Raw genomic sequence first — 14,440 nt, 5'->3', positions numbered from 1 at the left:
CAAAATTAAGAGAATAAATACCAATACTATCTGAATTGTTACAAGAAAGGCTGGAAATTTTAATATGCTTCATCTACCCAAAGAATGCTGAAAAAGCAGAAAGATAATCATAATCACAGTCAGAAAATGCACTTTGTTGTTCCAAGTGAGTGCAGTACAGCATTACGTTAGGAATTAATTATCAGTATTATCTTGACTAAGTCTCCTTGACATGTGGGTGGATACATTGTAAGCAGGAGATGACATTACAGTAAAACCTTTGGAAGATCTGTTAATCATCACTTATTTTCTCTAGCAGCGGTGGCTGTGGGCTGTGACCCACCCTTGACCATGGAACCAAGGAGCTGGAAATGCCTGTGCTCTGACAGAGGCATTCCTGTAGTCTCCTTGCATGCAGACGATACAATACATTCAGAAAAGCAGCCATGAACACACCTTTATCACCACAGCACAGAAAAAGGAGCATAGTGGAAAGAATGCTTCAAACAGCTGCAGAGTAAGAAAAATTAAGAAAAAAACAAATAATGGTAATTAAAAAAATCAAAAAAATCCCACAATTTGGAGCGAAGGAAACTCCATTCAACAGTAATCATGGGATGACTTTCCAATGTCTTTTGCTGTATTTGGGCACATAAACCTTTTCAGAAATGCAAATTTTTCCTTCTTACTATACTTACCTCTCAGAGATGCAAAACCTGGGGGTTTTGCCCTCACTAACACTAAAAGTAATGTACTTAATAAGCATGTTCTCTTAAGCCCTAAAAGAAATCCTGAAAACATATGCACATACCTCCAAAAGTTTAAAATTAACTTTCTGAGAATGACAACATAAACCAAAAAATTAATCTCTTTCTTTTTCCTAAACATTTTTAGATAGTGATAACTAGTATCTTTAGAAAAGATAGCCAACTGTAGGTATTAAGAATTAGACCTACAGGAGCAGATTCTCTCAGTAAGTAAGAACCAGTGTTATTTTCCTTATGTTACTAGTAACCACTGGATGAGTACAGCTGAGCACTAATACAGTCAGGTATTCTCTTGAATAAATACAGTCACAAGTTTACGTGTCTGCACAATCTGGCTTTTAACTAGTAACAATAGTTATTAACTTCCTTGCAAGTGTTTGCCACCTGTGACACGTTTGGCTTGCTACAGGCCATTAAAATGATGTCAAAAGACTCTTATATACTCACATATCCCATCTAGAGCTCATAGCTGGTTTTTATTAAAAGTCTAAAACTCTAAACTTTCTACATGTGACTCACTTGATTCTGTTGAACATTATGAAATCTGAATCTAAGAAATGTTTCACCAAAATCAATTTCATCCCTCCTTTTCATTCACAGCTCTATTTGTTTATCTGGGGATAAACACCACATTATCCAACATCCAGAGCATAAAAAAAAAAAACCCAAGAAGTTTTTCTCTCTTCACATTTTGTTGGAGAACATAAACGTATTTTGGCACCTCAGATGAGGAGAGAACTGAGTAGAGATGCTGCTGACAGTACTAACTGCTGACAGCCTAAAACCAAAAAATCCCAATAAAATAGGGGTGAAATGTAAACACACTCTTGTGTTAATTTAGCTTTCCTTGATGATTACTGACAGTTGTAAGTGATATAAGGGTAAAAAATGAAACCCCTCTTTGCTTGCTTTCTCAGAACTTCAGATACAGTTGAATTTTCCCTGGCAAAACTCTTCAATCACACATCTGTCCATCTGCTGAGCAGTTCTGTCCTTTTTACTATTTAAAGTACAAGAGGTTAACACCTCTCCATCTTAGCAGCAGGTTTATCACCTGAATCTCAGATTCTGCCTCAACAGAAACATTTTGTAAAAGTTACTGTAACTGGAGAATTAGAGTCAAAACTAGTCTAGTCTGAACCTATGAAACCTCACTGGCTGTACTATGTTGTTAAGCAGGCATACTTAAATTTAAAAAATCAGGCAGTAAATGTGAACTGCAAGAAGTTCCAACCTAGAGTAAAATAACATGCCATGATACAGAAAGCAGCTTCTGAAACTAGCTATTAAGTACACAGCAAAAAACACTCAGATTTTTTAATACACTAAGCACATTATTAACATGATAAATGCATTACACACTATTGACATAAGGAAACTTTATGAATGACAAGCGCTGCTCTCTTTATCAGCTAATGTCCAAAGCAATAACAGACTAATTATCAGTTTACAGAACAGCCATGAAAAAACACAAATTATTTTACCTCACTTTATTCTACTTTACCTAACACAAAAGCCTCACCATGTCAGTTATCCACAAGAACCTTATGCATTTATTTCTCATTTACTGTTATATAAAGAGCATAAACTTCCAAGTTCAAGTATGTAATTTCTGTTACGTGTTTTGGACCTTATTACCTTTTCCTTAGCCATATTCAGATCTTCAACCAAGATCAATGCAGGAGATGTTCTACACACACACCCTAAATAGAGCAAAGCTGAAAGGATCTTGTGGTGTTTTTTTAAAAGCAGTGTAAAAGATGGAACATGTTTTGAAAATAGTACCACTTCCAGCTCAAAAAAACCCCAGCAATAGAATAATTTGTCTTGTTATTACAAATTGTGCTTTGGTTCTCTCCTCATCCATTGCCTGGAAGAAATTACTACCAATGATTTTTATGAAAACATAAAAAGCATTCAAAATGCTAAGCACCAACTGTTTCATTCCTTGTTAGGAACAGTTTTTCCTCTTGATTTCAAGAGGCAAAATCTTGCCTGTTTGAATATATTCAAAAGTCCTATTCATCAAGACCAATGTTATTTATTTGGAATACCAACACTAGACAAATCAGGAAAAAATTCTCTTACCTTTGCTTGCTGTAGCCAAGAACAACTGAAGTAAAAGGACTGCTTGAACAATTCTGAATCTCAAGAAAACATCCTGTATTCTGCCAACACAGCAGTGCTGTTTTCCCCAGGCAACCATTCTAGAAGAAATAGATAAATAAACCACAATGACTAGGAAACATGTAGGTGTGTGAACATTATGACAAAATATGTTTCCAACATGAGCATAAATCTTCTCAACCCTGTTATACTATTGGGTATATATTGCACAGAAATGTGTGGATACTCTGTATATTGCCAAGACACTAAGGGAGAAAGAGATGTTTGCTGAAAAAAAAAAAAAACCAAAAAACACCTCATCCAAGCTCTAATTCTCCAAAGACTACAAATACATCAGAGCATGGCCATGACTCCTTGCACAAATACGACTTTCAGCATTTGAAAAACAAATAAACCCCTCCAAAAGATTCGCACACAACAAAAAAAACCAACCACAAGCTGACAGAGCAAGCATGGAGAAGTTGTCTAAAAGCTTTAATAAGTAAGTATGTAAGAAACCATCTCTTTAGTCTGCTACCCACATGTTCTCTCATGTGACACTAACACCAACACTATGAACTAAGAGGCAAGATTTTGATTCCCAATCCTCATCTCATTATCAAAGCAAGAAGCTACTGAAAAAAAAAACCAACAAAAACAAACAAACAAAAAACCCAACAAAACAAAAAAATACAAAACAAAAGCAAAAAAAAGAAAGAGAAAGAGAGAGACAAACACCACAAATCACTGAGCATCTCATGAATGAAGTTCATGAACAGTATCATGAAAACCTGGTTTGTCCACTTTTCTTCCTAGTGATTGTTGTTTAATGTGACCGACAAAACAAAAGAAAATGTGTAGGAAAAGGAATATGCCTCCTATTATAAGGGATACCATTCTATAAAATATTTTTTTAAAATCTTTTCAAAAAAAGGTGCATCTGAATATTTTGCATGCTGAAAGAAACATTCAGGTGTTTTTTACACACATTAATTCTTAAATAATAAAGTTTAGACACATAGTAGAATGTTATTCTGTAGCTGATTCTCAAAACATACAAAGCAGTAGATTTTACATATTGAGCATCTTCCATGTATCAGCTTTAGGGTAGATCACAGCACTCTGCCTGACACCAGAAGTTTCACTTGGCCATCACAAGTTGGGTGCATGTGCAAGTGCATTGGTTAGCACTGACACTGCTCACAAATTGCACTGTACTTCTGCTTGTGCTGTGTCAGGCAGAAGTAGCTTCCCTTCTTTTCCCCTTTTTTCAGGCACTGTTAAATGGTGAACTCTTTCTGGAGTTTAATTTTTTTTAAGATTAGGGCTAAAATGTAAATTTTTTGCAAGCATTCACACAAATGTAAGTATTTATTAACAATGGTTAGTATGGGCTGAATTCTGCAAGAGAAGTGCCACAGGAATAAACTAAGAAACAGTGAAGTTGATAAGTAATTGAAACTTTAGAAATTGATTAAACATACAAGCAAATAAATTATAACCATATAAAAACATAACATAGAAAGCATATAGCAAAGGCTTTTTAAAAATTGAGAGCACTGCAACATCATTGCCAGTGTTTTCAAGAATTATACATGAAATATTTCTAAAAAATAAAAAAAAGCTGACAAAATAAACCATATGCTAGAACAATGGTCATATCTAATATGCACAATCCTATGCAGGAACAGATCAAAACCAAACAAAAACAAGTAAAAAAAGGCAAGAAATGGCAATGGTGGGCTAGCTTTTCAAAGATCCCCAGGAAACATGTTCAAACTTGTCCTCAGCTTGCTTCTCTGAATGCCTAAAAACTTTGTATTAACAAATGTTCTATCAGCAACCTATGTAGCAGAATTAAATTAATTATCCTAAGAACGTGATAATGAAAATTGTTGTGCTTAAATATATCTGACAACTTCAAGGACTGTGCATTTACAATATAACTTCCTAGGGTTAAAATAGATGCTCATCCAAAAACTGTTTCTTTGCTTACTTGCATTTCCCACTCTAGTCTCAAATTAGGTCACTTCCAAGCAAAATCAAGCTGCATATTATATCTGTATATATCTATAGTATCTATTATTCCATTTTATAGGGAAATCTTGTGTCCACTATACCATCCATCCATAGTGATGCATTCAGCCAACAAAACAAACCCAACTTCCAGCATCCCTTTTCTCTACTACCTAGACACCAAGAGTTGAAATGTGAATGAGATGGAGCCCAAAAATACTCAGTGGCATCCACAAGTGTAGCCATCGATGCTGGCAAGTAATGAGGCAATGCTTGCTTTGTGTCACATATGATAACTGATTCAAAACACTCCTAAATTCTCTGATTTTGGTTTTCTCCTTAAGCCTCAGTCCTGCAATCAGATAGACATGAACTAAGCTGACTAGGACAGATGTTTATTCCTGAACCACCAAGCACGCCTTCTATTTTGTTTGGCAGAGCTCATTAGACAATGATGTTAGTGTCCCATCCCCCAGAAATAAAAACTGCGTTACAAAAGTTTAAATATGAGTATGGGAGCCAAGAAATTTCTGGTACTGACTCCAGCCCTGTCTGAGCAGTCTAGCCCTGAGGAGTTTGAATGGACCTTCCTCTAACTCTGGCATTTCACAGTGAGCTTTGCTAATATTTGTCCAGTGTTTAAGCAAAAGGCTGTAATAAATACTTTCTATACATTCAGGTTTTTATCTCAACTGGGGTTTTTTGACATCGTTCTCACTTTGAGATATGGGCCTGGCAGACAAGTAGGGACAGAATCAGAGCTTCTTATTGACTGAACACAGTTACATCAAGAACTCCAAAACTATTCAAAGCTATGAATGAAAATTAATGATCCCAGGCAAAGCAATAAAATCCAGATAGCAGGAAACTGAATAAATGTATAAAGTTAAATACTGACATGGTCACAGCTCAACTGACTTTTGCCAGACTTTGGACAGTTACACTAGTGCAAGATTTGTTCCAATGTCCAGATAAAATATACAATTAAAAGAGTTGGGAAAATAACATTTGTGTTCCTTTCTTTTTGCAGCAATGTTGTTTAGACACTACTAAAGAAAAATATGCTGCTATATTTGGTATATTTTTTTAAGAAAAAAAGCAAGATATGAAATAAAATTTCACCATATCTATTCAAATAATGGTCATATGATATATTTAAAAACATTTGGCCATTATGTTCTTCTTAAACTTATTTAAGCCCTTTTTTATATTAGAATTCTAAATCTTTATTCTAAATTACCCTGAACAGTAATGTAAGTGCAGATATATAGTTGTGGACATTAGAGAATTAGGCATAAGGTTTTCTTTTCATTTGTTATTAATTTACTCATGTATTCAAATTAACATTGGTATTGTTCTTCAAAATAGATGAATACAGTGTGACTCAGGGAGCCCAGCATAATTATGCATAGTTTTTGCAGCAGGATGAAGAAATTTCACGTGTATATCAAGCATTTCTAATTAAGTACAACAGTTACTGAGCCACCCAAGTGTGGGAAAGAATTCTACGCACACACTACAGGTAAAGATATAACCAGCTGGCTTCACTTTCTCAGTAACAACTAAGTGGTTTTTATTTACAAAGAGCTAAGTGTCTGAAATAAATGACAATATAAAACATTTCTTTAAGGTCAGCAGAAAAAACAAAAATTCAGAAAATAGAAATTAAAGGTTCAGGCATAAATCTGTTGTGTCCTGTTCGCTCTCCATGACGAGTGTCTTATTTTGACCAATGACAACCTTGTACCCAGGTCTCACAACATTTCACACCATCTTATTAATTTGAAAGTCAAAATATATTGACAGTGCTTTTCTTAAAGCAAATGAACAAACATACTTGAAAAATTGGATTTTCTTTCTTTTTGTCTGCTCTGTTATACATGTCGCAGTTCTGCATTAATATCACACTCTTTGCAAATTAAAGAGGTTAGTGGAAAAAGAGATAGGAAGATGGTATTAAAAAGAGTCTGTATTCCTATCAATAATAATTAGCTCTTGCCCTGCTATTTTACTTTACTACTTTCCAAGTGTGCACCCATAGGTGACATATAAAGACATTTAGCACTTACCTTCAGCAACAGCTTGCCTTGTAGTACAGCAGATATATTTTCATAGGATTAAAGATGAAGAAAGTGCAAAACATAAATACAGCAGTTGTGTTCTGTAATGTATTTTGTTAAATCACTTTTGGAAAAATTTCACATCCAAATTTCACAATTCCTGTTGAAAATACATATTTACTGGCAGTCTTTAACATTTAATAAACTATAAGTTCTTTTATGCTAAGTTCAGCCAGAGCAGGTTCTCATTGCCAATGCATGAACAGCTGGTTACACAAACTTGTGTTGGAAATTACGGCCCAAAGCAATCATTCCAATCACGCTGTCTACTGTTACACCTCAAACTGCTTTGTTCAAGCCACACTTATTTCATCCATAGTCTTTGGGTCTCATTCTGTCTTCTGTATTTATCCCCTACTAAGATTTTGGATTTCAATTTAAAAAAATCCAAGTTTATAGAAGCTACTGCTGATGAGGAGGGTAATAATGAATGGCAAGCTTCTGGCTGCTCTTCTGTTACGTTCTGCCTTATTCAAGTCTATAGCAGGTGATAAAAGGCTAAAACAAGGAAGAGAAACACATTCTACTGCCCAGGTATGAAAACTTCTTGATGTCTTTCCTTTCAGAAATATCAGACTGTAGACTTCTTCCATCAACTCCTTATATTTTCCAGACTGGAACCAAAACACCGTAAAGTTTTTATGTTATTTTTAAATTTTGGCTGAAGCAACTTAGATGTAATAGGGAGGACGCTTATGTTGGAAACTCTTGTGTCACAGTAAATTTTGGCACATACTGAACTTACTGACTTAACAGCAGAAGTAGCACCACTGAGTTTAAACCATTATTCCATGGGGGGTTTTTTATGCGCTTTTTCCAGAAAACAGTAATAGGATTATTACTGTCTGATAATAATTTGGTTTTCATTAATTTTCTCCAGTGTTAATCATGTCTGTAAAAATTGTATTCTGTATAGTCACAGTGTTCATATAGATACTTTATGTAAAACACCAGCTTTTTCTAAGACTGTAATGGTAATGTGTTCAAGTTCAAGGACCTTCCTCCTGACATAAATCTTTACTGTTCAAAGATATTAAACATTTTACTTGTTAATAAGTGGCTTACAAGAGCAGCAAGCTGATTTAAGCACAGACATCAGTTATCTGCAAAACTCATAGTTCGCTGATTGAGTTCTTCAGAGAACTGGAGGATTAACTCTCTGAGAAATACATTCTTTTGTTTAGCCTTTCAACTGTTGCAGGATACTGGAATTAGAATGACTTTTTAATATTTTTTATTTTATAAATGCTCAGTTGTGCAAGCCTTCAGTTAAACTCACAGATTTTCCCTTAGATTCATGTAAAAGCGCAAATTTAATCCCTTAGGCCTGTGTAAGTAGATTCAGGAGTGGAATGTGCTATTGGATGGCTCTCCATTATGGACCTTACGGCCAAAAAACCTGCACTTTTGGGACTTAATTCTCTTGCACAGTAACTTGTGCTCTATACAGTGCAAAATAGGACAGGGGACAATTACAAGCAAGTTTTGTTCTCTCTTACCCAGACTGGAAATGTTTCACCTCCTCATCCAATTGACACCTGGGAGATGAGCAAGTGGCCTCTCTGTAGCTCTTATAAAAGTTTTACACTATTCAGGAAATCCTTGTCTGCATGGTGTATTCCCTCAAGAGCACAGTTTTACCCACGCCCTCTATTAATTCTACAGCAAACTAAAAAGCCCTTCACTGACAATGCCTGAGCAGGTTTCCTCTTAAAAGAATTTACAAGGTACTGATGAAGCACTTCAAGCAGACATGAAATAAAAGTAGTTACACTTGCCACAAGTCTGATTATTTCAATTTCAGACAGGTTGTTTACATTTCCCTTAATACTTTGGGGTATGGAAGATTTAATGGCGGGGGGAAACAACAAGATGTGTTCTGTGGAGTAGAAGACCACACAAACGCTGGCACATTGGAAAAGATTAAAAGAATACTATGCATGTACCTTGAGGAATATAAAAGCACGAGAAAGGGTACACAGAGATATAAGCACATAAAAGTACACAAAAAGATTCCAAAAATGTTTGTATTCAGCTACAGGACTTGATGCAGAGAGAAAGAAGGAAGGACAATGACTTTTCTAAACCTCAAATATTCATAATCAGTAAACTATGTAAGCAGGCTGTGAGGAGTCAGGTGAGCACCAGGCATGCCAAAAAAGAAGCCTGTCCAGCTCATGCTTTCAATTTTCCTACTTAAAAAAGAGAAGAGCAACTTCTGAAAGTTTCATCTTACTGTAAGTGGAGGAAAATAAAAAGTAAATAGTTGTTTCTGCTCAGTTTACACTTTTCTTCCCCACTCTTCTTTCCAAGCTCTCTTGAATAGTAACACCCTAAAAAAGAAATGTACTGTGATTTCTTCCTAAGCTTCACTTTATGGACTTAACAGGTCTCTTGGATCTTGCAGTTGGAGCCATTAAAATTTCTCAGGAAGCTAAGCACAATATTTGGTGGAGGTTTTTGGTTGAAAGAGGGGGGTGGAGGTGGTTTAAAACAGTCCATCAGACTCTTTCAGTCAACAGCCCAATGACCAAAACTAACAGTAGGTACCATAGAAATAAAACTCATCGGTTTGAAAAGATGACTGCACTGAATCAAGCATCTTCCAAAGTCCCACTAAAATTCTGATACAGAACATGGCATCACTACCTCATACAGCCTAAGGAAATACAGTCATGTTGGCACTTCAGTCTCCACATGGGGTAAATATTTAGGGAACCTCTATTAAGACATTCTAGGAAACAGAATTAGGCCCAAACAGCAGTCTGGGCTTCCTTTAGCATTTCTCCTCCTCGCGGGTCAATGTGTCTGCAGAGGAACAGGAGATGGTAACATTGCCCATGTTAGGCAAGTTAGTCAATAGCAAACATTCGTGAACACTTGAAAGTCATCACATAGGTGAGTAGATGGCTTGAAAGCAACTTCAGAAAAGTTTATTTAAATCTGAACCATTCCTGTGCGCACACCCACAATTGTATCAGCTCAAAAAATTTCCTTTGTACAACTACACATGGCTTTTTTCACCAACACCACCTCTGTAAAAGAGTGATTAGATTTCTCAAAAATAAATCACAATCACCACATTGCTGACTTGCCAAAACATAGATGAGGGTGAAAAAAAAAATCGTTTTTAATCCAACTTATATGAAAACATGGACTATGCTATGAGTAAATAACAGAGGAACAAAGTCACTTCAAAACATGAAGTCCATCAGAAACCCATTCAGTTAGCTTATGCCCATAATTAATTCGGTGCAAAAGAAACAAAGGTATTCAAAGTCTGGTTGGGAACTTAGAACTTAAACACGGAGTTTAGCAGCATTCACAATTAGGCATGCCCAAATGTCTAACAAATGCAGGCACAGAGGCACAGTCCTTTTTTCTCTAAAGAAAGGGACTTACTAAGACAATATCTTGACCACTAAAAGCATCAGTAAAAGAAGATAAGTTTTGTTATGTGTGCACAGTAATATTTCCACAATTATCATAATCACATTACTCCCTGTCATTCTAATTCTATCATTTTTAAAAGTCTCACATCTTGTCAAACATGACAACTTCAGGGAAACCTTCTGATGGAACTCTTAGACCTTAATGATTCCTTTATGATTCCTTTAAGGAACACCATAAATGAGCAAATAGTGCTCAATTTTTGAGGGGTTGTTCTTTTTTGGTAACTAAGGCATCACTTGAGGTACTCATGCAAATTTCAGAAAACAGAAATACTGTGATAAATTCTAGTAATTTTCTATAAATTCTATAGATTGAAAAAGTATTTTAAGTAGATTGAAGAACTTTATAAAGTATTTATTTTCTACCTACTGTCTCATCTAGTATAAGCGACATTCATCAGTTTTCTTTTAAAATAAACAAAAATAAGCCAATCATGTTATCATCATAACTGTATCATCATAACTATACTTTTTCTATGAGCTGTAAAGAACACCATATGTAAGCAGCCAGCAGAAGAGGACCTAGAACAACAAAATTTTTAGAAGGCACTAGCTGAAAAGCAACTGTTGTGTCAAACAGTATTTGTATTTCTGTGACACAGAACTCATCAATAAAAGAAAGACAGAAAATGCTGAGTCTGGGACTTGAACTGCCAGACACACTACTGAAATCTTGTATCAGTTCCACTGCATAACACCTGCAATAAAATTGTCCTGAACCTGATGTAGGAAGTACTCACAGGTTGAATACCTGTGGAAAACAAAATATTCAGCTCACAGCTGAAGACAAATCCATGTGACTCATGCAGGGAGGAGTTTGAGATGGATTTTTTTTGTCTTTGATTTTGTCAGCTGCAAAAGACCCTTTGTCCATCCTGAACAACAATAAATTTCAAAGGTATTTTGTCACAAAAGGAATGCAAAACTTCCAAGCAACTGAGTCATATTAATTACCACATAGTTATACAAGCCTTTTTCATAGAGCAATTATAGAGCCTTTCCAAATTGAAACTCCACTAGGAATTTATGACTGAAAGGAGTAAGACCCTCATTATAATGAGCACCTGTCTAACAAACAGAATGATCAACTCCATTCATGTTCACAAGCTACCAACAAATGAATATTCTCTAAATCTTTGCATCTGTAAAAGAGCAAAGCTTTTAACTGAACTTAGATATACAAAACTACTAGTAGACTTATCATTTATCATAAAGCTAACATTTCAGGCCAAGTAACATGACTTATTCATGCTAATTCTTACACTGAAGTCTATGAGATTACTTGCATGAGCTACCCTTACTTTGGCCTTCAAATAATCTAATCTAATATTCCACTGAAAACAAAAAACTCAAGTGTAGTGGTCAGTTTTAAAGCTAAACTGAATTTCCCAAGGCCAGTGATCATATTACATATTAGGAACTAAAAATGGTCCAAATTTAACAAGAGTTATTCTCTCATGAACTCCCAAACTTTCTCAATCTGCCAACACTCTACAGTTACTAGTGGAAGACCTGACTAAAAGCACTCACAGCACAAGAACTGTATAAACTGAGTAATTAACTTGAGAATGAGAATTTAGTCCTTCATCTCTCTCCAACTGGCCCTAATCGGAGCCAACTTCTGCTAATGTATTAGAAACAGAAGTTTAACATTAAATTTGGAATGCACTGAAGAAAAAAGAACATCCTAACAAACTCCATTTGATCTATAGAATTAGCTCAGGATACTAAAGTAATATTAATAAAGATACCAATAACACTAGTTCACTTGGTACCATAGTAGAAATTACATAATGTTATCTTACAGTGTAAGTAGAAAATTTTGTGGCCCCAATTTGTATCTGAGCAAATTTTGTTTATGTGCAATTTCTTTCCTGCATCTTCTTTCACAGAATTCCACTTCAATAGAGATTTGTCTTCATCATTAAACTATAAATGTGCTTCCTCAGTGAAGACAAGTACTTGGAGATCCTCCTAAGCAAAGACATGTTTTTTGTTCTTTAGTTTAATTCAACAAGCACACTACTGGCCATCTAGCAGAGGAACAACTTTTGCTTGTTTCCCCCATGGAAACGGTTACAGAAGTCTGCTTTCCACTTGGAAACACCCTTAAGGTTGAAAGCTTAAGAAGAGGAGTATCAGCTTGTGCAGTTCTCTTCTAAGTGATGATGTATACTGTTAGCCTATGCAAGAAAAAGGGAGGAACACGTTCTGAGTAGACACATAAATACTAGATCTACTTTTTCAGTACAAGTGACAGAACTGAAGACACAACTGATTTGGTTTGGGATTAGTATCTCTTAGATCTGGATGTTGTAAACTCTATTTTAGCTCATGTTGAGCTAAACACACCTTCATTCCAACACACCTTCAGCATTACTCTAACTGATTTGAGCAGGAAGGTTGGCCCAGATGATCCACTATGGTTCCACTCAACCTTACCAATTCTGTGATTTCATGTAAGTTGAAACCAGCCTAGGTTTGCAAAATCACAAGTTTAATTGGTTGGATAAGCGCACTTTGAACTAGTTTACTAGCATTTATCCCGTTTCCACATAAATCAATGCAAGAAAATAACATAGTAAGAGCACGAGTTCAGCACTGTTACAAATACTAACCATAAACGACAAAACCTGTAAATTTCCAAAGCAAAAATAAATTCAGTCAAGAAAGGATGCTTCCAGTACACAGTCAGCGAACACGACAAAAACAACCCCAGACAAAACCCTCGACCGAAATAATTATTGTTGACCAAAGATGACTCTGAAGACATCACTTTCAGCAATACGGGTTTCCTTGCAGGATGTATGCGAAAGAAGCAGGGAAAACTTTTAGGCTGATATTTTTTGCACCCGTTCCCACAGAAAACAGGTGCCAGAGCAAACCCCGACCCGGTCTAGCAATACTGCCCCAACGGGACACTACCCTGTCTCTTCGTCTAAACCGCGTTCAAACCCCACCAACGACTCTACCAAAACCAGTCACTTTTTCGGCCAATTTAAACACGTTACTAAATGCTTTCTCGCCGTTGACAGATTAAGCATTTCAGCTAGAAAGCTGACAGAGAGCTTTCCACCAGCAGCAGCGAGCTGTACCTGGTGAGCAGCGCGGCTCTGCTCAGGACGAATCCCGGCCGCGCTGCCCGCAGCCCCTCACGGCGGCCTCGGCCCACACCGGCCGGGCGCGAGTCCCAACGGGCCCGGCCCCGCCCTCGGCACCTCCCCCTCAGCCCCCCGGGCCGCGCTCCCCCGGGCCGGGCGGGACCCGCCGGGCCCCTCCAGGGGAGGACCCATGACTAAGCGGGAGCCGCGGGACTTGCCCGCGGAGGTCGGAGCTCCCCGACCCGCTCTCCTCCGCCCACCACTGCCACCCCCGCGGGACCCCCCCGCCCTACCCTCGCTGGTCCCTCCGGGAAGAGTCGGCGGGAAAGTCCATCCCAAGGGAGCCGCGCACCTCTGCCGCCCGGCCCCGCTCACCTCCACCCGGCTCAGGGTGACTCCCATCCCCGCAGCCGCCGCGCTGCCGATCGGGAGCCCCCCGCCTCCGGCCGCCTCTGCGCCCGCGAGCCCGCAGCCACTCACCTGGCGCCGGGCGGCCGCCCGTCCCGTCCGTCCTGTCCCGTCCCGTCCTGCCTGTCCTGTACCGTCCGTCTCGTCCTGTCCCGTCCCGTCCCCCCGCGCCGCGTCGCTCGCTCAGCACTGGGCACAGTAGGCGCTCCGGCGGCCCCGGCAGCTCGTACAGCCGCTGGACGGGGGGCGGAGGCAGTCGAGGGAGGTGCTGCGAAAAGCCGAGGGAAGCCCGCTCCCGGCGGGCCCCTCCCGCCCGGCGGCCCCGCGGGTGCGGGCGCGGTCCCGGGCGCTGCGGCAGCGCTGGGGCGTGAGGGCGGCCCGGCGAGGGCAGCGAGCAGTGCCGGCTGCGCCGGAACAAGGCTTGGGGACACTCGGTGGCTGCATACAACCAACTCGGGGGAGGGAATTAACACTGCGAATAAACGGCTTCA

The 14,440-nt window shown here is 38.4% G+C and overlaps 1 protein-coding gene across 2 annotated transcripts in view; it reads right to left on the bottom strand.

The window, feature by feature from the left end:
• The window catches only part of ADGRG2 (adhesion G protein-coupled receptor G2), a 56,451-nt gene extending 42,325 nt beyond the window's left edge, over positions 1–14,126 (bottom strand). Inside the window, exons 1-2 of one of the 2 annotated variants that reach the window (XM_058864333.1) lie at positions 14,022–14,126; positions 2,835–2,953 (exon numbers count right to left, since the gene is read on the bottom strand). In XM_058864333.1, the coding sequence (XP_058720316.1) occupies positions 2,835–2,952 (118 nt within the window). In that variant the 5' untranslated portion in view covers position 2,953; positions 14,022–14,126. Of the gene's footprint in view, positions 1–2,834; positions 2,954–13,535; positions 13,564–14,021 lie in introns of those variants that run through there. The other variant, XM_058864340.1, reaches the window with a different exon arrangement.
• Positions 14,127–14,440: the final 314 nt, after the last annotated feature.

The sequence above is a fragment of the Poecile atricapillus genome, chromosome 1 (genome assembly GCF_030490865.1).
Source record: "Poecile atricapillus isolate bPoeAtr1 chromosome 1, bPoeAtr1.hap1, whole genome shotgun sequence".
NCBI classification, from domain to species: Eukaryota; Metazoa; Chordata; class Aves; order Passeriformes; family Paridae; genus Poecile; species Poecile atricapillus.
Note: the sequence above shows the minus strand (reverse complement) of the source record. Positions and strands in the feature narration are given on the sequence as shown.